Consider the following 23,012-nt stretch of genomic DNA (forward strand, 5'->3'; position numbering starts at 1 on the left):
TGTCCTTGATAAAGGCTCATCCTGATGAATTCAGTTATTTCAAGCACAGCCAACTCCATAATGTACCATGGTCGAAAGCCGGACTGCATATTGTGTAGGAGATTATTGGCATATTTGCATAGTGTTCATATGCGTGGATCATTGTTTAACCTGCTCAATGTGAAATCAGAACTGGAATTTGCTGTGATTAGCTCAGTGATGCTAGCCCTTGAAAGAGAAGTTTGACTTTATAATAGTTGGACATTTTTTGTCAACTATGTGGCTAAGTATTCACATGACACTTCACTCGTAGAACCTAAATCAAGGGTTAATATGGGCTAGCAGCTGAAATCCATGGTGAACTGTGTTTAAGAAAATTTCATGAGGTCACAGAATTATTTTGTGACTATTCATATTAGACACTATTATTTTTATTCATCCGTGATTCCATTAGGCTGTGCTAGACAATGGGGGTAGCACCCTGTTTTTGTGTCTCTGAGATAATGGACCCAACAGAGGATGAGAATAGATCATTACATCTTGAGATGTCCCAGTGTGAGAGTTCATCTCTAAATTTTAAAAGCATATACACAATGACATTGAAAACATATCACTCCACTAATCAGTAGGTAATGATGTAATTCTTTATTGTAGCATTTTATAAAGCAGTCTTCTCATATATTGATAGTGGGATTCCAATTCAGGCGGTGTCCTAACATGATTGTGAAGAGAAAAGTAATTTCGCAGTAGAAAAGTAAGTATATATTTAACTGATTTTAGCACAATTGAAGCTTTATTATAATAACTGTTAATTTTAGATGTTTATTTTATTTAAGATTTTGAGCTGGTTGCAAACCTTTCATAAATACACGTTACTTTGACTTAAGAATTGGTTAGGCGGATAAAAGGTAACTTTTCAGTCTCATGTAAATTCTAATATTGCAAGCAACCCGAATAAATGTTAAGAATTAGCTTTTTAGTTCAACTTCATGTCTGCAATATTTTCAAGATGGCTTGCAAAAAAAAAAGATTGATGAACATTTCCACCATTCCTCCTGAAGATATATATCTTCAAATTTACCTTATCTGTGACCCTAATCAAATGTGTTCTTTATCCGAATAAAAACACTTCAGAATGTTTATGCTTTCTTCTTTCTTCCTGTACCAACTACTAACAATGCTGGAAGACCTCAATGAGATAATGATTTAAAACCCATATTGGTGGGCAGCAGAATGTTTTTCTTCGTATGATTTCAGAGTTTACAATGACTACCAGTCTACACATTCGCATGTGGACAAACTGTATAAATATGGTCTAATGTCTGAGTGGCTGTCCTTAAGACTCCCCCTAGCCTGGTTATGCCTTGCCTTTTTGTGAACTCCTCTCATCTGTCATTTGACAATAGTGCTGTCTCAAAGTACATTGTAGGATCTTGGGTAAACAGCACTTGAATTTAGTAAGCACTAGTACACTAGAGTTATCTGATAATGCAAAAATAATAAATTAATTTACTGAAGTGTTTTAGCAGTAACAGTGAATACACTCACTACACAGTGAATTATTCTGAGACAGCATTTTAGTCTAATTTATAAACAACTTAACAATCAGTGGTGATCACTGACCAACTAGAGAGTGATCTTGATGTCTAGTCAGTCCTACTGTATTTTTCATTCTATTACTTGGGCAAGAAAGTGGATTATCCCAAATATTTATTCTGCTGAATTAGAAATTGTTGACCTGTAATTAAAATTAAAGTGAAATAGCAACTATGATGGCATGACAGAAAAAAAAACAAATATTCAATCCGTACTATATATTCTGTAAATAAGAAATTAAATGATAAAGAAACCAGCAGTTCTGATTTCAAAACAATATTTCCCAGCTCTTGACATAAAGATATGAACGCACAGAATAGAGAAAATATGTGCTACATGTTGCTTAGTTGAGAAGCAGATGGTATCTCATTGCCAATGGCACAAGCTGGTCGGGTTCCATTTATAGGAGTAGGAAACAGAAGATGCCTCCAAAGACAGACATTATGATTGTCCATGCTGCAGGTACTGTTACACCTGAAAAAATAGCAAAGATAGTAACATTAAACTTATTCATTGAAAGGGTAGGACATTTACCTTGCAAACACAGAGCCTGAGTCACAAAAAATTTACTCAGAAACGCTTAGCTTACAAGCACAGGTAACGTGTTTATGTTTAACAATTCACATAAGGTGATTTTATTTTATTTTTATTATTTATTATTGCAACTCTTTAAACAAACAAAAGTATATACAGGTGTCAAAAAAGGCAGAAAGAGTGGGATCAAGAGAAAAAAAGACAACAGGAGCCCAAACAAATTAACGGGGCGACCAGAGTATTCAGGCTCTATGAAAAGATGGCAAATACTGCTCTTTTTTTGCTGGGGTTGCGTAGTGGGCAAAAGAACGATGGATTTAACCCAGATCTTTTGACTGGGGGAGAATGTTTGCATTGTCAGCATTCCGTCCATCATTTGTTTGGTGTAACACTTTTTTTGCAAAGCTTTTTGTTCCATGATCTCAGTCCTAATATAGAACATTTATGGTCACCTCATGATTTGCCTTTTCATCTATGAATTCTTAGAGGCAGCAACTCAGCTGACCATACAGCCCTATAGGGAAGAGTCTTCTTATTTTTTTGTCAGAGACACCAGTGTCAATATTCTGAGGTGAATCTACCTTTAACAGACAGCCAACGAATCAATTTCTGGAAGTTAGAAACTCATTCATTTTCCGCAGTCTAAGATGAGGTAAATTGTCACATAAAAGACATTAACAAAATTCGATTTGGAATTCACTAAAGCTCCTATTATATTTGTGTAGGATTCCAGCAAATTATAGTAAAGTATCTTTAAGACCTGCAGTGATTGAACAAGCAATCAGGGTATCCTTGTGAATTGGGGGTGGGGGTTACTCTTGTATGAACCCCAAAGAAACTTAGATTATTTACCTTCATAGCAAATTTAAAGGTGACATGCAGCAAAGATGGAGCAGGATGCAAAGTGATGGAGGCATGCATGTGTGTTTCGCTCTACAAACATCACTTTTGGAAGCCTTAAATGTTTGACCGCTACAAATTTGGTTGGTTTGAACCTACATGAATGCATATCAAGTTTTACAATCGCAAAAGATTTGCTCACAAGATGTTCATGTGAGTGCATTCTACTTCAAAAAGCAGGCAGTGTGTGGAGATTGGTCATTCCTGTATGGGAATGTCTTGAATGCTTGGCCACAACACTAGTTTCTCTATGAGTCATTACTGTATTGGTTTGGGCCCTAGGCCCCATATACAGCAGTAAGGATGATACAGACACAGAGTCATATGGTCTAGAACTCGCCCAGGGCAAGTGTGCCCAGCACCTTTTATTTGCAGAATAACCTGACAGATGACACCTATGATGGGTGTGGGGTGAGTGTGGAAGCCAGCCCTCAAGAAGTGACCGGTGGAAACACATAGTGTAGAAGCACTAGACCAGGACCAGCCGGTTATCCCTCCCAAACCTTATTGAAACTAGACAATAAGTCCAACCTGTGAGAGAGACCAAAACAACAAAACTAAAACACCACTGAGTCTATTCAGGTTGATTGCTGGATAGGACGAGTGGACAGGTGCAGCTGGGAGCACCCGGCATCACAACATGCCTCCATAGTTCAACCAGACTACTCTGGACATAAATGGCAGTGTGGATGAAGTCCGGATGATGCAATCGCCTGTCCATGAGGTTACAGTCCAACTGGTCACTGTTGGTCCTGTCCAACCTGGTCCCACAGTTTGGAACCTGTTTACAAATGTCACTGTGATGGTGCATCCAGAGCAGGTGTAGAGTCTGCTGCACCGATATCTTTGAAAACACCCTTGCTCCATGGATGGTCAACCTGCTAGGATAGAAGATGACAGTTAGGCGGTTTGGTCTTCCTCGAAAGATGTGGTGCTTCTTGGTACCCATAGGTGGAGCATTCTCAGACTTCCCTCTCTTGCAAGGACTCCTCCATCACAGGACTTTCTTGGAGACTCTTTTTTAACAGGCTTCTGTGGGACTGTCAGGACTGTGCGGTAAGTCTCCCAGGCCACATGAAGTGTAAACTGGGGAACCACTGACAGGACTACATAAAAGTCACTTGTTCCACTGTAAGCCTGGTTGTCTCTGGGTCTGTGCGCTCTTGCTATCAAGACTTAGTGGCATAGGCATCTGCTAACTTTGGGTCAGCGAGACTCCTACCTCAGTACTTCCTTGTACCTGCTGCAGAGCTGCTACAGAAGCATCTCTTGTGTCAGAATTGCCCTCTCACTGGAATTCCCGTAGGTCACTGCTCCTGGATTGCCACCGGCCTGTGTCGATTGCTCGGAGCCTCTTTCCGACCCCCTGCTGAGGTCACTGAGGAAGTCGGAACAGGACCATGACCAAGTATCTTGTGCAACCCCAAGGTTGGATGGTACATATGGTTGAGTATGCTCTAATCAGCAGGCTTTAGGTACACTGAGTCTAACAGAAGGACGCTGGATGGCCAGCCACTCATGACACTAAGGATGCCTTGTTACTCTCCAGGTTGATTTGCAGGCATACGGCTCCACTCAGGTGGTGTGATGCTCCTTTGGTGACATATGATGCAAGTGGCAATGGTGAAGAGTTTTACCACTGGACAACCTGTGCTGCAGGTGGCAACACCTTGCTCAGTGTGATGTAAAGTGTTCACTTGGATCAGGTGCAGTAACCACCTATTGCCATTAGGTGGCCCTGCAACACTATCTATTGGCCCCAGAAGCTTTTATCCTCTACAATTCATTTAGTGGCCCCTCACTGAAAGGGGAGGCTGTCCTCCCTACCAACAGAGCGAGGCGAGAAAGGCTTTGCGGGTCTGTCCCTTACTCTAGGCAGTTTTGCCATTCACCACCATGCCTCTTTTGCCTAATTACAACCACACTACTTCCGCTAGGTGGCGGTGCAGCACAATTCACAGCACTGGCACCAAGTTGGTGCTGCCTCTGTTGAAGCTGCCATTGCAAGGGACTCTTTGTCAAATTCAGCCTCGATTGTCCCCCCTGCTGGCGGTGCATCCCTCACCAGGGCACAGCTATGTCGGAGAAGGGGACCCTGTTCAGGAGCTATGTTAGCGGTGAATATGGTGGGAGAAAAATAGACCAATATCAATCTGATGCTGTACTGTGAATCTGGTCTTCACAGAAGAACATCATTTCTCAGACCTGGACCACCTTAATTGGTTATTTGTTTCATCATGGTCCACCTAAGGCTGAGATTCACCATTTTGTCTTTACTTTTCTATTTGCCTTTTACATTATGATGTAAAAATATCATTCCTTGTGGTAGATAATTATTTTTTTCTTGCTGTTCCTCATTGTTACCTGCCTTATTCCTCAGTACCATCGTACAAACGTTAAAAATAAAGCTGATAAAGAAAGGAGATTGGGCTCTTAGATGATTAATTCTGCAGAATGAGACCACCTGGGTATCTATGAATACTTTAAGTGTTGGAGCTCTGAAGTTGTGGACCTCAACCGATTAGAAGATGTGATGTTTAACCTAATTTAGGTCATGCATAGGTAGACATCAAAAGGACATTGGCCATAAATTGTCAGCTCTCCCTTTCTACCCGCCTCCTGCTTCCTCCCCTCTTTGGAGTTGTAGAACTGCTTTATTTTAAATGATGCGATCTCACTGGGTTCTCCTGTTCGAAATGAATCTCCAGTGGTTCATCTGCTCCAATGCTGCCTTCTGCGGAACTTCAAACACCCCATCTAATTAAGTTGCAATTTTTGCCAGTGATATTTCCTGCCTGGGACATGTATAATGACCCATTCTATGCACTAGAAACATTGTGCCTCATTTACAAGATTTTTCCGGTAGGCATTGTCACACGCCTTCTTGCTGCGCTGCTCTACGGGGAAAAAAAAGGGCAGGTATGCGCTGCATCTATCGTATACGCACATTCCGGTCCTTTTCCCCTGCACTGGTGCACAATGCGATGCCACGCTCCAACGCAGGCATTGTGCAGGTGTTGCAGGGATGATTGTTTTTTTGCAGGAAGGGACACCGTCCTGCCCGGTTTTTGTGCAGGAAGGGACACCTTCCTGCCCGGTTTTTGTGCAGGAAGGGACACCTTCCGGCCCAGTTTTTGTGCAGGAAGGGACACCTTCCTGCACAAGAACAATCACGAAAAGCTTTTTTCTCTTTCTCTGTGTGCTGCAGAATTCAGCACGCATAGTGAAAGGGAAAATATAGGAGAAATAACGGTATTTCTCCTAGTTACACCTCCCTTAAACCTCCCCTTGGGAGGCGTGGGCTTTTAGCGCATTCCCAGGTTTACAAAACTGGGAATGTTTCAAATGCCATGGGTGTTACGTGGGAACACCCACCATAATGCCCATGGTACACTTCCCTATAGCAGGGTGAGCCAACTCAGCGACTTACCCTGCACTGCCTCAGTCCATATCTAAATATGGCCCTGTAGTGTGCCATGCTGGACCGTCACTAAAAGTGGTGTTCTGGCAGCCAAGAGGCGTTGTAGATAAGGCCCATTGTTTCCAAATACAAACTTCCAAATTGGAAGTTTTCACCAAGCAATCATGATACAGTGGCCCTGAAAGCATTTACATTTAATTATTATAATTGCTGCAACTATGTCTGTGGGGGGACCATTGGTGAAATGCTAACTTTGCTGGTGGACCACAACAGGGCCAATGGGCCTGCGGACTCCATCACCCTACTGTTTTGGTTTTACTTATTTTAAGTGTACATGAGCTAATTTACATTAAAGTAAGGAATTCTCCTAAAATACTGGAACTTATTCTCTATTATTGCTATATAGTCATTATGGGCTAGATGTAGGTAAATCTAACTTACCGATTCATAAATACCGAATTTTACCGATTCGGTATTTATGAATCGGTAAATTAGAAGGAGGCAGATGTAGGAAATTTTTAAAACACAATTACCGAATCTGTAAGATTCGGTATTTACCGATTCGGTAAATACTGAATCGGTATTTCCCATTAATTCCTATGGGCCTTGAAGCCCATAGGAATCAACGGGAAATACCGATTCGGTATTTACCGAATCGGTAAATACCGAATCCTGCAAGGGTGCAGGGCGTGTCACTTTGACGCCCTCTAGCACCCCAAGTACAGGCTTGTGTGACATGTGGCACACATACATGCCCTAAGGGCATGTCTGTGTGTCACATGGCACAGATGTGCATGCACACCTGAATTCAGCATTTTACCAGCCAACAGGATTGGGTGGTAAATACCGACTCCTAAAGGGCCTGTGGCACTCTGTGAAGTGCCACCTACATATTGATTTACAAAATGTTACCGATTCGGTATTTTACCGATTCTGTATATTTACCGAATCGGTAAATTTAGCGATTCTGTAAATCAGATGCCTCCTACATCTCAAAAGCCAAATACCGGTCGTAAACGGCCGAAATCGGCCATTTCCGACCGGTATTAAGGCTCCTACATCTGGCCCTTAGTCACCAAGAATTGAAAATTAAATACAATGTTCATCATTATCTCTTTCAGAAAACTTTCTAGCATGTAGCTATCGCAGTGTTGTACATTAGGACATCATTCCAAGACCCCTAGTAAACAAGGGAATTAGGATATAGATGACACTATGTTAGAATGAAAATGTAAACCTTCAAAAGGTTTACAAAGGGTAACAAATCGATTGAACTTCTAATCACAAAAGGTAAACTTACCATGAGAGAAAGTCACTGCCTCAACATTGGCTAAAGGCGCTGATTCAGATGGGCTTTGAACAAAGTCTAAAAAATAGAAATGAAAATGAATATCAACAAACACGACAGACCACAAAGATAATTAAATCTATTCAACGTATCAGTTCTCTCAGAAAGGAATTTAGTTTTCTCAAAGGAATGTTTAAAATCCAAGGTGGATTAAGTAAATTGTTGGGATATGGAGTGAAAGGGGCCTGATTGTGAGCAGACGGATACACTTCGATCTCTGTGTACACAACGCAGTAATTACAACTCCGAAGTTATGAATTGTGCCATCATTACTGCAAAGCATTTTTGTCCTAATGTGGGATATTTACAGCATGGGCTAATTAGTGCACTCCCATAATTATGCCTTGAGAGATACTGGCAACAATAACCTGGAAACGTTTATCAAAGAGAAACATGATGTATAAATGTGATGAATGTGGAATTTTGTGCGGTAAAGAGCAATTCTGCAAGTAATGCCCTATTTTCACAGCAAAACCCACAATACTAGGCATTTTCAGAACCCAGTAAAAGCACCGCTCCCTAGATGAACCAGGTGCAGTCGAGTTTCTCAATAGGTATAATGAGGCCCTCAATACGAATAGCTCAAAAATTCCAAAGAGGCAGGTATCAGGAGTTAAAGTCTCCATAGGAATTTTAGTCTTTTCAGGAACACTGCAGCTTTGTCATGTTTTACCTGAAGATTTCACCTTCTGCAAGCAGGTGAAGTCTCTGATTTTCACGTTATCCCCCCAAAACCATGATTCTTGTTACTTACCCTCACCTGGAATTGCCAGAACGCACCGAAACGGTATTTTCTGGAGCAGGGATATAAGCGAGATTAGTGCAGGCCACTCGTATTGAGGGCCAGCATGTTCTATTATCAACTCCCATTAGGGGGGTGCGACTGCTGCAGTCTAAGCTGTCACACATAGGTCATGAGTGACCTATTTGCCTGTAAGGGGGTGGGGGGTCGGGGCGGTTTTAACCAGAGGGTGGTGGAAGGGGAGGAGGTGGGGCAGGGGGTAGGGTGGTGGTTAATACGGTATAGCACAGCACGAAGTTTGAGATGGGTGGACAGTCACAGAAGGAAAAAATGTCAGGAGGGACAAGGAAATTACGCAGTGATGGGTTGGTTAATTGGATGGGACAGTTATTTGATGTATTTTAATGGATATAAGGGTTGCATCTATTAATGTATGTGGTCTGAATGATCATTCAAAAAGGCAGCGCATTGCAGCAACCCTGAGATCAATGCGACCTGATTTTTTTTGTCTCCAAGAGACGCACGTAGAGGCGACAAGGTGTTATTTAATGGAACAGCTGGGATTTTATTTGCTAGCGTATTCAAAACAGGGGACTAAGACCAGGGGGGTGGCCATCATGTCCAAAAAAAGGAGGTTAAAGTAAAAAAAAAAAGGAAGATCAGTGGGGTAGATGGGTTTTGCTGGAATGTATAATTAATGACGAAGTAGTTACCATCGGATCAGTATATGGATCAACAGAGGATGACCCAGATATCTTTCAATTCTTGGATTTAGAGTTGGCTTCTTGGCCCAAGCCGATTATCCTGTGTGGAGACTTTAATATAGATGGGGTCGGGGGCCTTGGTACAGAGCATAGGAAGCGTAATCAGGGAAGGAAAAAAATATGTTGAGCGATAATTAGTCTGGCAAATCATAACTCTTTAGTGGACATATTATTCTGTTCCGCACAAGGTCTGTTTCATATCTAACTCTCTAATGATAAGAAGCCAGATCGAGAAATACATTAGGATTGTTTCTGACCAACATCCCCTGGGTTTAACAGTAAAAATGATAGGTGGGGTTAGGGGGGAGCGGGTATGGACCTTTGAGAGAGGATTCATCAAGGATGAGGGATATCTTAAGCACATGAACGATTGGATAGTAGCCTTCTGGGAGATTAATAGAGGAAGTACTTCTACCGGGGTAAGCTGGGATGCTTTCAAGGCGGGCATTCGTGGGGAGACATTAAGTTACAGTCTTCATAAACAAATAGAAGAAGGGACTAGAGTTAAGAACCTGGTTAAAGCAGTCTCTGATGGAAAAGAAGAATTATGCTGGGCAATTCTTTCCGGGGCTCTGTGGTTCAGATACTTATGAAAATTGTATGTGCCAAAGCAGAGGTGAATGAAAGTATCGCTATTAAGGCAGCTGCAACTTATTTGACAAAAAGAGAACAATGTCATGAGTTAAGTGAGCGCGTGGGGCATATACTTGCTGTTCGCACAAGACAGAGATCAGCCTCCGGAGAAATTAAAGAAGTATTGGATGGTCAGGGAGGAACAGTTGTGGATTTCGAGGGGGTCAGGGAGGTGTTCCGACAGTTTTATGCCAGACTATCTAGCGAAGAGCTCCCAGGGGATCTCTCAGGTATTCAACAGTATCTCATGGAAGTCTCTGGCCCCATTCTCACCGAAGAAGACAGGGAGGCACTAGATGTCCCCTTGACTCCTGAGTAAATTTCTGCAGCACCTAATAGTCTCCCTTCCGGTGAAGCGGCAGGGCCCGACCAGATCCCTATTGAATTTTATAAAACATTCCAAGGGGTAATTCGTTTTGATCTAGTGGATACAATTCTGCAGGCCCAACTAGGAAACTCTGTCCCAAAGATATGGGCAGATGCTGACACCGTGGTGATACCAAAAAAGGCAAGTCACCTCTGGAACCAGGGTCTTATAGACCTATAACCCTTATGAATTCAGATGCCAAGATCTACTCCGAGGCAATGGCTCTCAGGCTATGCAAGATTATAGGGCAGTTGGTCATTCCTACCCAGCATGGCTTTATCCCAGGGAGAGGTACCACACCGCACGTCCGTAAGGTGATCACTCTGTTTGACACCACAGAAGTTTCAGGAGACCCGATGGCGGCTATGTTCGTGGATGCAGAAAAGGCATTCGATCTGGTCTCCTGGGACTTTCTCTGGGTGGCCCTGGCTCTGTGCGGGATAGGCAAACGGTTTATTAAGGCAATCGAGGCACTCTATCAAACACCTATGGCCCAACTCAGAATTGACAGAGGTTACACCTCGGAGGTGCAGATTAAACCTGGCACTCGCCAAGGGTGCCCATGTTTGCCCCTGCTATTCACGGTATTTATCGTCTCACTGATCCGCAAATTAGAAGCTAATGAGAAGATCTTACCTATCAGGATCCAGGGCCAAAGTTTTAAAACACTGGCCTATGCGTAGGACGTAACAATAGTGACTCCTTCCCCTACTAGCGCTATATTGGAAGTCAAAAGGGAGGCCTCGCTATTTGGTCAGATCTCAGGTTATGCATTTAATGGTCCTAAGACCCAGATTATTATGAATAATCAGGTGGTATGTGATGACACACGGGTGGATAACTCTGCCGTGTATTTGGGGATCAGTATATCAGCTGATTTAGATAAGATCGTGGATAGAAATATTGAACCGTAATTGATAAAGTGAAAAAGGACCTGGACAGGATGAATAACTTACACCTCCCCTTGCTAGGGCGCTCCAATGTTGTGAAAATGATAATATTACCCAAGTTCCTTTATTTATTGAGAACAATCCTTTTGAGATTTGAGGGCAAATGGTTTGTTGCATTAGAACACCTAATTAATCAATTTATCTGGGCGCAAGGGAAGACCAGGAGAGCCCTGCGTTTCATGGCTCTCTCTAGGGGTAAGGGAGGATGGGGGGTTCCTGATTTCAGGATGTATTATGGGTCAGCAGCCCTTCAGTACATGCGTGAGTTACTTGGGGGTGATCCCTTAGATCGGGAGATTAAACTAGGTTCAATTGATATATACGCGATACTTAGCCGCGAGAATGCGGAGAACTGTTTTCTTATATATACTGATCCCAGTTATTTTAAAAGAACTAGATTTAAGACCCTAATGGCAGCCTATAAAATATGGGCGTAATTTTGTAAAAAGCTGGGGCTAGGCAGATTTAATGCATATACCCGAATTGAAAGTAACAGTTCTCTACAGGGGGAAATATTTGCAGACTCTGTAATGGCTGAATGGGGACGATGTGGGATCCGAAAATGTGGTTTGGAGGTGATGGAGTACACCAGTTTACAGATATCCAGAAGCTGTATGGTATCAACAGCAATATTTTTTTAAGTATCTACAGGTCTGGATGTTATTGAGGCTGGGGCGGAGTGTTCCATTAGAAGAGTCTACTCAGAGATGGCTACCTTAAAGGGGGATAATCTGGAAAAGTATGGGGAGAAGTGGGCAGACAAGCTTGGGGTAGATCAGGATAGCTTTCAAGACTCCCTTGAATTAGGGTGGACTATACTCTGTTCGGCAGGGTTGCAGGCTCAACACTTCAAAACGATTTACTCGTACCATACACCTGCTAGGATAGCTCTTTGGGAGGGGACTGCAGGTACTACGTGTCCTCGGTGTAACGGTGTTGATGCAGATATAATCCACATCTTTGCATCCTGTCCACAACTCCAGTCACTGCATAGGGCTATTGAGTCCTTTTTGGATAAAACTTTGGGAATTAGCGTGACCCTTACACCTGTTTGGATTCTTCTTGGTGTAAGCGGGGGGGACGACCAATGTACACTACATTACATTCTATTTATGGCCATGTCGGTACTACGAATGTGCATGGCGACAGCATGGCTGGATAAGGCACCCCCTACTTTTCATCAATGGTTGGCTAGGTTGCTGTCTGTATATAATTTGGAAAAAGGGATATATGATAGAACGGGTAAGAAAGGTAGAGTGCTTGGGAAATGTATTTGGGAACCTATTATGAGGTGGAAGGCGAACGTGTAAAAATCTCTTGGAATATCTAATTCCCTTTTCTTTTATTTATTTCTTTAGGTTGATCCCTTCACACTGAAAATATCAATTGTTTGCTTTTGTTTTGTTTCTTCTATTTACTATTGTATTTTGGATGAGCGTCTGTGCTATATGTAAAAACTGATTGATTTAATGCTGTGCGGAAATATAAAACTTCATAAAAATATATTTTTTTAAAAAGTAAGTCCATAGTAAAGTGGTACTACATGTGCCCAAGCAATGTGGAACTTTGTACACTCTGCCAGGAAAAGGACTGCTGTGCTGTTGAAAGGACTATTACTCTGCCGGATTGCTGTTCTGAAGGACTGCTGCTCTGCTGTGCTGCCCTGCTGCCCGATACCCGGATGAGAAGGACTGGACCGGCATCTGTTAAACCCAGGACCCCAGAGTGAATTCAAGGGCTATTTCGTTGGCCTACTAACTAACATCCATAGGGTCAGAAGGCTCCAACAACCTTAAACCCTGCACCTGGACTCTGCCATCTGTGAGTCCTACACTGCCAAGTAGTGTCAGGTCAGGCCTAGACCCTTGGAAGTGGGCCCAAAGTTACTTTGCCAGCCTATCTGTGGATCCAGCAAAATTGATGCATCCCCTCTACTGCACAGTGCAACCCAGTGCAGAACAGATGCATCTCCTCTGCTGCGAGTATTCTCTCAGTGCAAGGACTCCGCATTGACCTCACAGCCCGCATCAGAAGCGCTGCTGTGCAAAGCTTTCCCAACGCAGGCCCCCGCATCACAAATCACTTGTTGAATTCAGCCTCAACGACCACGCAGATTCTCTCATCGCAGTCTTGCAGCTTCCCAGAACCAACGCATCACCTTGACTGTGCAACCCAACCTGCAGGAGTTGGGTTGCAGGACCTCGCATTGTGGCTTCTCAGCTCTCCAAAATAGATGCATTAGTCTGGCTGCATGACGCAGCTTCGATGCGGGCCCTTGCAATGTTCCGCAACTAGGATTTAAGGTATTCTGGTTCAGCGGGCCAAACTGGATCCTGTTAGCTGGCCCACACACCATTGTGGTGGAATTGAACGCGTGACTTTGTCTCCGTCTAACACAACCAGATATGCAGAGTTGGATCTTTGGGCTTTTTGGTGCTGTTTTCACTTAAATCTTTGATATTGCATATCTCCTGCTCTACTTATTGAATGATTGTCCTTTTAGTCTTGATTTATTTATTACATTTTGTGCTATTTTCCTAAATTGGTGTGGGGTTTTTCTTGTGTTGTGTTTTACCTTTATTACTGTCTGAAGTGATGCATATATACTTTACACCTTGAATCTAATTTAAGCCTTACGGCTCTGTGCCATCTCCCATAGGGTTGAACACAGATTACTTAAGGGCTTGCTTGTGCCTCTCCCTGACAAGGATTAATGTGGCTACTTAAGTAGGGTTTCACCCCACTCAACCAGAAACCCAATTTCTCCCATTGGTGATTAGCAGTGAGGTGTAGCGCGTGTGTTTGCACAGTGCTATGCAGTAATTTAGTGTTGGAGACTAAAAATCCCAAATAAATAATCTGAGACCCATTAGAATGTTTTCTCCCTTATTGGCTGTATTTTGCTTTTTTAACCACATCCATGCTAGAGAGTTTCCCCTGCTGTGCTGAAAGCCTTTGAATGTCATGGTTCATGACGAGCTCAGCTCGTCATGAGCACAGGAGCACTGTGCTGCATGACGAGCTGAGCTCGTCATGAGAATGGAAGGGGTTACATTTACAATTATCCTTCCTCACTGTTTATGCCTGAGACGTCACCTCCAGAAATGGAATTTGAGCTCTTCAACCTGGAGAGCTACACTGTGGCTCAGCTCAAGGAGTTTTGTAAGAAGACGGGGCTGCCCGCCAAAAGGAGCACCAGGAAGGTGGAGCTCTGAAAAGGCTCTGAGAGTATGGGTAGATGCCCACCAATTCTGAGTCACAACAGAGTACCATTATGGAGAGGATGATGTGGAAGAGTCAGAGCAGGGCCTGGATGCCAGCCCTGGGATGCAGCATTCATCTGAGGGGGATGGATTGATGCCTGAGTTGGAACTCCCTGCCATTGCAGAAAGTAGTGTGTCTACGAGAGGCCTATTCCAAGAGGAGCTGGCAGACAGGAAGGCAGAGTTTAGGCTGCAGATGTCCCAGTTGAAAATTGAAGCCAAACAAAAGAAGGCTGAAAGGGCCTTGGAAGAGAAGAGGCTGGCCATGGAGGCATAGAAGAGGAAAATTGGTCAAGAGAAGAGCCTCACTTAGTTGGACATAAGACCTAGGCAAGCAAAGCCAAGCAATATTGGCAGCAGCATACCTACAGTGCCCTCTGAATTCAAGACCGTCCACATCCCTAAAGGCCTGGGGCCTTCCCTTGATGTGAGGGACAACATCGGCAAGTGTTTGAAGCTTATGCAGTAGCTTTATAGATGCATAGTATCCCTGAGGAGGAATGGGGCTAGCGTCTGGAAGCATATCCCTAGTGATGGGAGGGATGCCTTACTGGCCCTAGAGAAGGGGGGAGGATGAGGTAACACCCCCATAAAGGAAACCTTTTGTCCTGGGTGTATTTCATGGATTTCTTTTGCAAGGCACTAGATGGTTGGGTGAAGGGCAGTGATGTAAAGGGTGATCAAGGGGTAAAAAGCTAGATTGTAAGAGAGCACATGTTCCGTCATTGTTTTGCAGATCTGTACCACTACCTAATTGATAGTAAGCTCTCTAGTGCCAAGCAAGTTGCTAAGGAAGTGGACCACTGGCTCTACACCCCTGCCCATTAGAAGTTACCTGGGAGGGATTCCAAAAGGGGGGTTCAGACTACCCCAGCAGAGTGAGGGGAAAGTTCTAAGTGACCCAGACAAGCCCCAGAGTAAGGGAGAATGGAAGGGTTCTCACTCCCCTTCTGAGAAACAGGCATGAGGTTTAAGTCAGAGTGCTCCATTTGTATCCCCACTGCTTCTATTGTTCTCAGCTAGGACACAAGCAGGGTGCTTCTACAGGGATGAGTAAAATGATCTATGGGGTAAGTAGTCCCCAGCTGAGAGGGGCAGATGGCCAGGGCAACCTAAGACCACTGGTTTCTGGAGTACTGATGCCATGGAGAGGGTACAGGAGCTTGTTGGAACTGGTACTTTATAATTGGCCAAGGCGATGCCCTAGCCAGGCAGAACCTACCACTCCCATCAAGGATGGGTAATTGCACTTACTCACACTTTGGTAGCTTGGCACTGAGCAGTCAGGCTTATTACAGAGGCAATGTGTAAAGCATTGGCACAGTAGTCACTCACAATAACTACACTGCACACCACCCACCAGATTATGACTTTTTTAGTCACTGGCCGGCGGTTCTTTGGCATTTCCACGGTGGTGTCTTAGAAATAGGCATCGCAGTGGCAACATAAAAGGAAGTACCTGCATGGCACGACCTGGTGCAGTTCATGCCCTGCAGGCATTGGGGTGCATGCACACAAAAGGGTCCAACATGTGTCCCCCTGCATGCACACCATGGCCCCTTTGTTTCCTCTCCACCACGGTTTTCATGGAGGAGGAACCGCTATGAAAACTGTGGTGGAGATGAAACTCGTAATATGCTTGGTGGGATCGCGATGTTCTTATCAAGCATATTGCAGCCTCAAGACAGTCATGCCACCACGAGGGATCACCAGTCCCTGGCATTTGCGGCAGTGCAATTGCAGTCCGACTGCCCAGCTTTTAAGGGGGCGGTCAGATTGCCAAATCGGCGGTGGCTGGACCTCCACTGCCATGCTACCGTGAGTCTGGGAGTCCATGGACCGCCAGACCCATAATCAGGCCCTAAGCGTCACAAAGGAGACTTCACACATGATGTATGTATTCAAAAAACACAATAATCAACACAACATGAACATCATGTACTTTTGGGCATAAATCACACTTTGAAATATTACTTGCCGTACTAGGCCCAACCGTGTTAAAATGACATCAGTAGTATGCACACGTGGGAAAGAGTCTATTCTACCCCCCAAGCATGCTTATGTCATGCAACACATTGTCAAACCTATGTCCACCCTGCCAATTCTTATAATTCAATACCACACAGTTATAGGGTGCACTTCAGGTCACAACGAAATCAGAAATATGTACATACCAAGAATTAAAATACTTTTACGCAGTACCATGGGCTGAGGCCACACGGGTTAAACGAATGTTGAACGTAGTGTTCCTCTGGCAAGAAATCAACGTGTAAAGCGACACTGTCCAGGAAGAGGTGGTCCACAGACTGTCACTCCCATGCACACAAACACACACACACACACACTCTCTCAGCACCGATACAATGTGCAACGGATATCAGACAAGTCCATATGGGATGCACTTGCACAGATACACACACAGCCTCGTATTGCAGTGCAACTGATATCTGGCAGGCCAGTAGATAATACATTGCAGACCCTGTAGCCCATGCCTCCCTCAAACTCACCCCAACTACCCTACGCCCACAGATCAAAGATAACTAGCCCTCGCCCCAGATACTAGACCATACGCAGCCAAAGTCACACTTAGTCAAGGTCCCAGGGAAGTAGGAATGGGTAGGTAGCAGGACTAATTAGGAGGCAGTCGTCAAATGGGGGTTTGGCCACCTGGTAGCCCCAGGGGTTTCTGGCCGGCTGGGATGCAACAAAGCCAGGCAGAATCCACTGTACTAGATAGGATGAGTTTGATATACTCGTCCGATAACCTGTGCTCACCCTTGGGTAGCTTAGCAGAGAGCAGGCAGGCTCAACCTCAGAGTCAAGGTATAAAGTATTAGCACAACACCACCCTGGCAAAACACTGAGTACACTACAAAAAATACTCCACACCCTACATATAAAACACTGGTCTTTGTATTACAAACACATTGAAATCAATACGACACATTGAATACAGGCTTTACAGTTATATGCAATTGTCAAACTCTACCATTAGCAGCAGAACGGCATGAACATATGTGTACTAGTCATAGGTAGTCACTTGCCCTGTCATCCCTTCCCCATCATAAGTGAAATAACCCCATGTGTGTTCACAATCCATGCAATCCTGTCCACATCAACAACGACAGAAACATATATGCAGGCTGTTCAGAGGTATTCCACTTTCCCGCTACCATATTAGCATAAAACATGACATTCCCAATATCGCATACCCGATACAGTTGTAATGATCAAGAAATAATACGTTTTGACTACACATCGTGACCCAGCCCCTCAGCCACTCTAACCATGCCAGCCAATGAAACATGTTGCATCAGCTGGCAACACTTTGATTAGATCGTTGGGACCACCTAAAGCAGAAGGAAACAGTTACTTGGTTTAGTCTATCAAGATTAGCCCCTCAGGCACCCAGCAGCATCTTTACAAGTGCGAGATAACTGTCCACCAGTAGGTAAAAGACTGTGACACCGGAAGCTGGTGTGCTTCACTTTTGGAGAAATGTTTCCCCTCTAGTGGAGGTGCGAGTAGCAGTTGCTCGAGGCAGCCAGCCAAGGGTGCGCAAAAGGCACAACGAGACCCCTCGGGTCCAGGTATGATATTCTCAACAGAGTGCCTTGTGGCGTGAGTCCTGTGCGAGGGAGGCAGCGATCTTGGACTGAGGCTGTGATGTCAGGTACTGTAGGTCAGGGACAGTCTAGGCTGCCAGCTTGGGTCCTGTGGACTCGGAAAACTTCCCCCAACACCCCTCAGACGTCACAGGCTATGGAGTGCGAGCGGCACAGGTTTCTGGTTGTAAACTTGGGTCCCTCAAACACAGCAAACGCCCCCAGCATTCCTCGAACTCCTCATGTTAAGGCACCCCCAGGTGGGCCACCTATCTTTACGAGCACACTCCTCTGCACTGTGTAATTTTTGCATTCATCAGGACGGTCCTTGTCCCAACATGTGATCACTACCGAACATTTTCACCACACCTTGCATGGTGCTTACGTTCTCCTGGAAATGGGGAGATCCTTTCTGACCCTGGGATCTTGTGGACATGGGGCCAGCCAACCGACCCTTGGAGCGTGCTTAGAGACCCGGGCAAAAACAGTTGGCAATTAGCTATAGGCCAGCAACATCCAGGCAAAATCCACCAAGTGATAGTCCCCTTCCTGAAGTACGACAAGTCCCAGGCCACCACAAGTCTACAGATAATCCAGTTGCAGTCCCTCCAGCCCCAATGGTTCATCTCTTGCTGATTTCCCAGCATCACACCAGCGTATTACGGTTCCAATTCCAAAATCATCTCTAGCTCCTGAAGGAAGGGCCCCAGTAGTTATACCCACAATGGACTTTGAGGATCACTAGGCCACCTTTGAAATGCACAGACACTCTCTAAAATGTGTCCTGTCTGCCATCCTACCCTGGGAGGCTTGATCAGTATCTTTAGTGGGGCCAGGACCCTGCCTCTCAGGAATGCAGGTACCACTTTCACCCATTCTTTTATGTCTCTGGAAGGCCCCTCAGACTCAGAGGTCTGTAGTTTTCCTTGAGCCCCTAGTTTATGGCCACGTATTATGAATGCCCAGATGTATCTGTCCCCCCAGCATTCAGATGTAGATTGGAGACATGTCGTCTGACAGGCACACAGAGCCCCGAGCATAGAAATGCCCACTTTCTCACTGGCATTTACACATTAGTAATGTCGAACCTAATCGCACCACAGTAGAGGATTTGACATTACTAACTCATTTATATCAAACACTATACTGACACTCTTCTGCACAAAAGAAACACAGCTCAAAACCATTTTCACAGCCCCCTCATGTCAATCAATGTGAGAAGCAGGCCTCACCATACCGAACAGACCATTCAGTGACGTTCACTACCAGTGCATGTATACACCAATCACCCATATGTATATGACAAGTACATCACTTTGGCATTCAAAGCTATAAGAATGGCTTTGGCAGCAAGTATAATTCATTTTTAATGTATATTGAATTAATAAACAACTGTTGCAGTGCTCTTCTCTGAAGTAAGCAGACAACACCACCATGTGCCAAAGCATCATAAGTGGCAGGGTTCACAATTAAGTGATGGGGCTGAGCACCGGAAACCACCAGCTCAAATTACGTACTGTAAACCTGATGGCCCTTGTGAAAACATAAAGGGTGGTGTCTGAGGATTATGAAATCTGCCGCAGTATGCGACAGGCATGCCAACTACCCCTGATGTTATTTGTGTTGGCGCTGAGCCCATTGCAGAGATCGTTAAACCCAAACATAGAACAACGGTAATACAGCTGGCTTATGGTGTTCATTCCATCTCCTTGTGAGCAGATGACATGTTATGATGTTTTAAAGATGGCCGGGCTGACCTTGACAACATGCTATCCCTTTTTGCATAGCTTGGAAGGCTCTTGGGCTTCCACACTAACTGAGGGAAGACTTGTTCCATCCGATAGATCCACATAGGCGGGTGGTACTGTGATGATTAGAAATAGGACCACTGAGTGGTGCAAACGCACCTGTATAATCTTGGGGTGAGGATATAACACTCTGACAAGGATCTTAAGGAAGGTAATCTGGGGGCGGCACTACGGTTTTCGAGAGATAGCGTGGAGCGTTGGCGGATGCTGCTATCTGTAATGTGCTGCACAACACTCTGCAAGATAATCATGCTGCCCTAATTGTTGTACAATTTCATGTATCTACTCATATGGGTCAAACCTAGTTGGTTCCACAATCTTGACATATTGCTTCACGATTTAATGTGGGGAGCGGGTAGTCACAGTGTAAGCTTGGTATGCTGAAGTCTCATGTTGAGTGGGGAGGGCTGGGAGCCCCAGACTTTGAAGCCTATCATTTAGCCTCCCAACTACAATGGTTGGAGAGATGGACTGAGGGAAGTAACATCTCGGAATTTAGAGCACTGGGAAGCCATAACCCAGACCGGGACTTGATCCTGTTTATATGAAAGCATAGAAGGAGAAGTGAGTGTTTACCATGGCTGGTCATAAAGCGATGAAATGCTAGAATAGGTGCATCTACAAAACCAAATATACTCCTTTACTCATTCTTACAATGCCGCTCTGAGGACATAAACAGGCATGGTCCCCAGTACAGTTGGATGTCCCACGAAGGTGAGAGGAGATGGACACACTCATGGTAGTTGACTACTACAAAGATGCAAAGTTCCTCCTCTTTGAGGAGGTGATGGAGGAGTTGGAACTCATCCCCCCGACACAGTTCTTCATTTACGCCTACGGGTTTTGTGAAAGATTCCTTGGGAACTGGAGTTGAGAAGCACTTAATTCATGAAGCCTTGCAGCTCCTTTACACTATGGGAGGGGACAGTCGACTAATCTCTTGGTTCTATAAGTCACTGACATGTATGATCACAGTGGATTTGGTGTAACTGCAACAAATGATGCACGGAATGCTGAATGAATCAAACATTTTTCCCCAGTCAAGAGATCTGGGTTAAATCCATGATTCTTTTGCCCACTATGCTACCCAGCTGGGACTCAGCCATATGCAAATCAGTCTTGACCCTGTTCTTCACGGGAACAGTACAGCCCGGACTGCCAAGTCAGGTCCTCCCAGTACCGGAAACAAGCATCCTGGAACCGGTTTCGGGGTATGTCACCCCTCATCAGCCAGGCTAACTTGAATCCAGTGGCAAAGTGAGCAAGGGACTCACGTCTGGGCATACCCAGACTTGGAGCTTCTCAGGGCCAAATGTGAAGCCTGTGTCAGCAGGGCGTTCACAGACAAGGAATTCGAAAGATTCATGGAAAGTGCTCAGACAACCCCTCAGAATGCTTGACTTAAGACATACAGCCTAACACCCAAGCAACTAAACTTCATGCTAAGAGATACCACACAAAAATGCCCCCGGTATAATCAAGTTGGTGCAGATTTCATGATATGGGACTTTGGGATCATTGCTGAGTTTTGGAGAGTAGCTGTCGGAGTACTTAGCCTTAGCTTTGGGAGGAAGATTCACAGCACCCCTGTGATATGTTTGTAAGCAACCACAGTCAGACCTAAATTGGGATGAGGAGTTGGCATAACAGCTAGGGCAGTCGACCTCAAATCTAGGCGTCTCAGCAATGACGTGCAACACCCCTTGATTCTGGGCACATCACTTAATATCCCCAATGCCTAACAAAAAAAAATGAATGTGTCCTCATGTAAAGCAACTGGTGCTCATAAGCCCTCTGATACCCAATACCTTCGGGTCAAGTATGCGCTGTATAAAACTCTGTAAAGAAAAAAAAAAGTAATAGCTTTATCAATTGGGTCCGCACACTAGTAAAGGGGACCATTTCTATATACTGGGAGGCAGATCGAGCGCCACTGCGGGTCGTTGAAAGCGTTATGTATCCCAGTGGGCCCACGGTGAATATTTACTGCTGAACAAGAGAAACACAGAAGTTGTAGGAAATGTCCAATTGCAGAGACTTGGGGGAGATTTGAATGGGCTTTGCTATGAGCACCTGGACCTGGCGCCAGGCCTGTCGCAATAACTGAGGAGTTTATCTAAACGTTTAATTGCAGGAAGCCTGCAAAATTATCCCCCTGAGATCATGGGATGACATCACAAAAGACCGGATTCCAGTGAATGATATATGTAGAGGTTCTGTACCATTAGTTGGGTAGTTAGACTAGCACCGGTATAGAAAATTGAATCAGTATTTCTAGACACACCCACCATCCCTATTGAAGGATGTACGATATTACAACGCATGCTTTTACATCACATGCTTTTACAACGCGGGTATTTACAACGCATACCATTACAACGCATAGTGCTTTGGGGCGCTGGATAGTAAATTAAACCTATTCCCTATCCTAGAGCGCCCCCCAGCGCAATGCGTTGTAATGGTTTGCGTTGTAAAAGTTGCATCGTAAAGGCACTGCGTGGTAAAAGTTGCGTTGTAAGTGATGTTTCCCCTATTGAATCATATGGCAAACATATGCATAATATGTGATTGTATGCAGAAGAGTATGCATTTTTGTTCCGAGCCCACTGTACTGTGATATATTGGAAAATATAATAAACAGAGTTATAAGAAGAGAGTCTGAGAGGCGGGACTGCACAAGGGACAAGAACAGAATAGGAGGATGTCTGAGAGGGAAGAGCAGTAGAGGAACGTCAATAGGGGAACGCCACCAGTAGCATTTAGGGTGCACTCAGCAACAGGGCATTTTGAGACTTTGTTTCAGTCTGCCCTCTTCTTGTCACCTATTGCAGGCAGTAATAAAACACTACAGTTCAGCAGAGATTGAGGGAGACAGTGGGGACACTCTTTGCTTCATGTTTTGACCAGAAGCGTGCTTAGTTTCTGTTGACTCACCTGTGCATAATGTAGTTCAATAATGTATTTATTTTTCCAATCGTAATATTGTGTTAATACAGTTTGGACTCGTTTTTCAGCAATACGGCAACTGAATTATCTATGTGCTCTGTAAATGTAGCTTACATGCAAGTACACATTCAATTACATTTTAGTGTTCATTTGAAC

The 23,012-nt window shown here is 44.4% G+C and overlaps 1 protein-coding gene across 1 annotated transcript in view; it reads right to left on the reverse strand.

Moving 5' to 3' along the window:
- Positions 1 to 618: 618 nt before the first annotated feature.
- The window catches only part of LOC147684908 (uromodulin-like), a 294,138-nt gene continuing 271,744 nt past the window's right edge, over positions 619 to 23,012 (reverse strand). Inside the window, exons 15-16 of the mRNA XM_086939736.1 lie at positions 7,731 to 7,796; positions 619 to 2,049 (exon numbers count right to left, since the gene is read on the reverse strand). Coding sequence (XP_086795862.1) covers positions 1,976 to 2,049; positions 7,731 to 7,796 — 140 coding nt within the window. The 3' untranslated portion in view covers positions 619 to 1,975. The remainder of the gene's footprint in view (positions 2,050 to 7,730; positions 7,797 to 23,012) is intronic.

The sequence above is a fragment of the Lissotriton vulgaris genome, chromosome 10 (assembly GCF_964263255.1).
Source record: "Lissotriton vulgaris chromosome 10, aLisVul1.2, whole genome shotgun sequence".
In the NCBI taxonomy this organism is placed as follows: Eukaryota; Metazoa; Chordata; class Amphibia; order Caudata; family Salamandridae; genus Lissotriton; species Lissotriton vulgaris.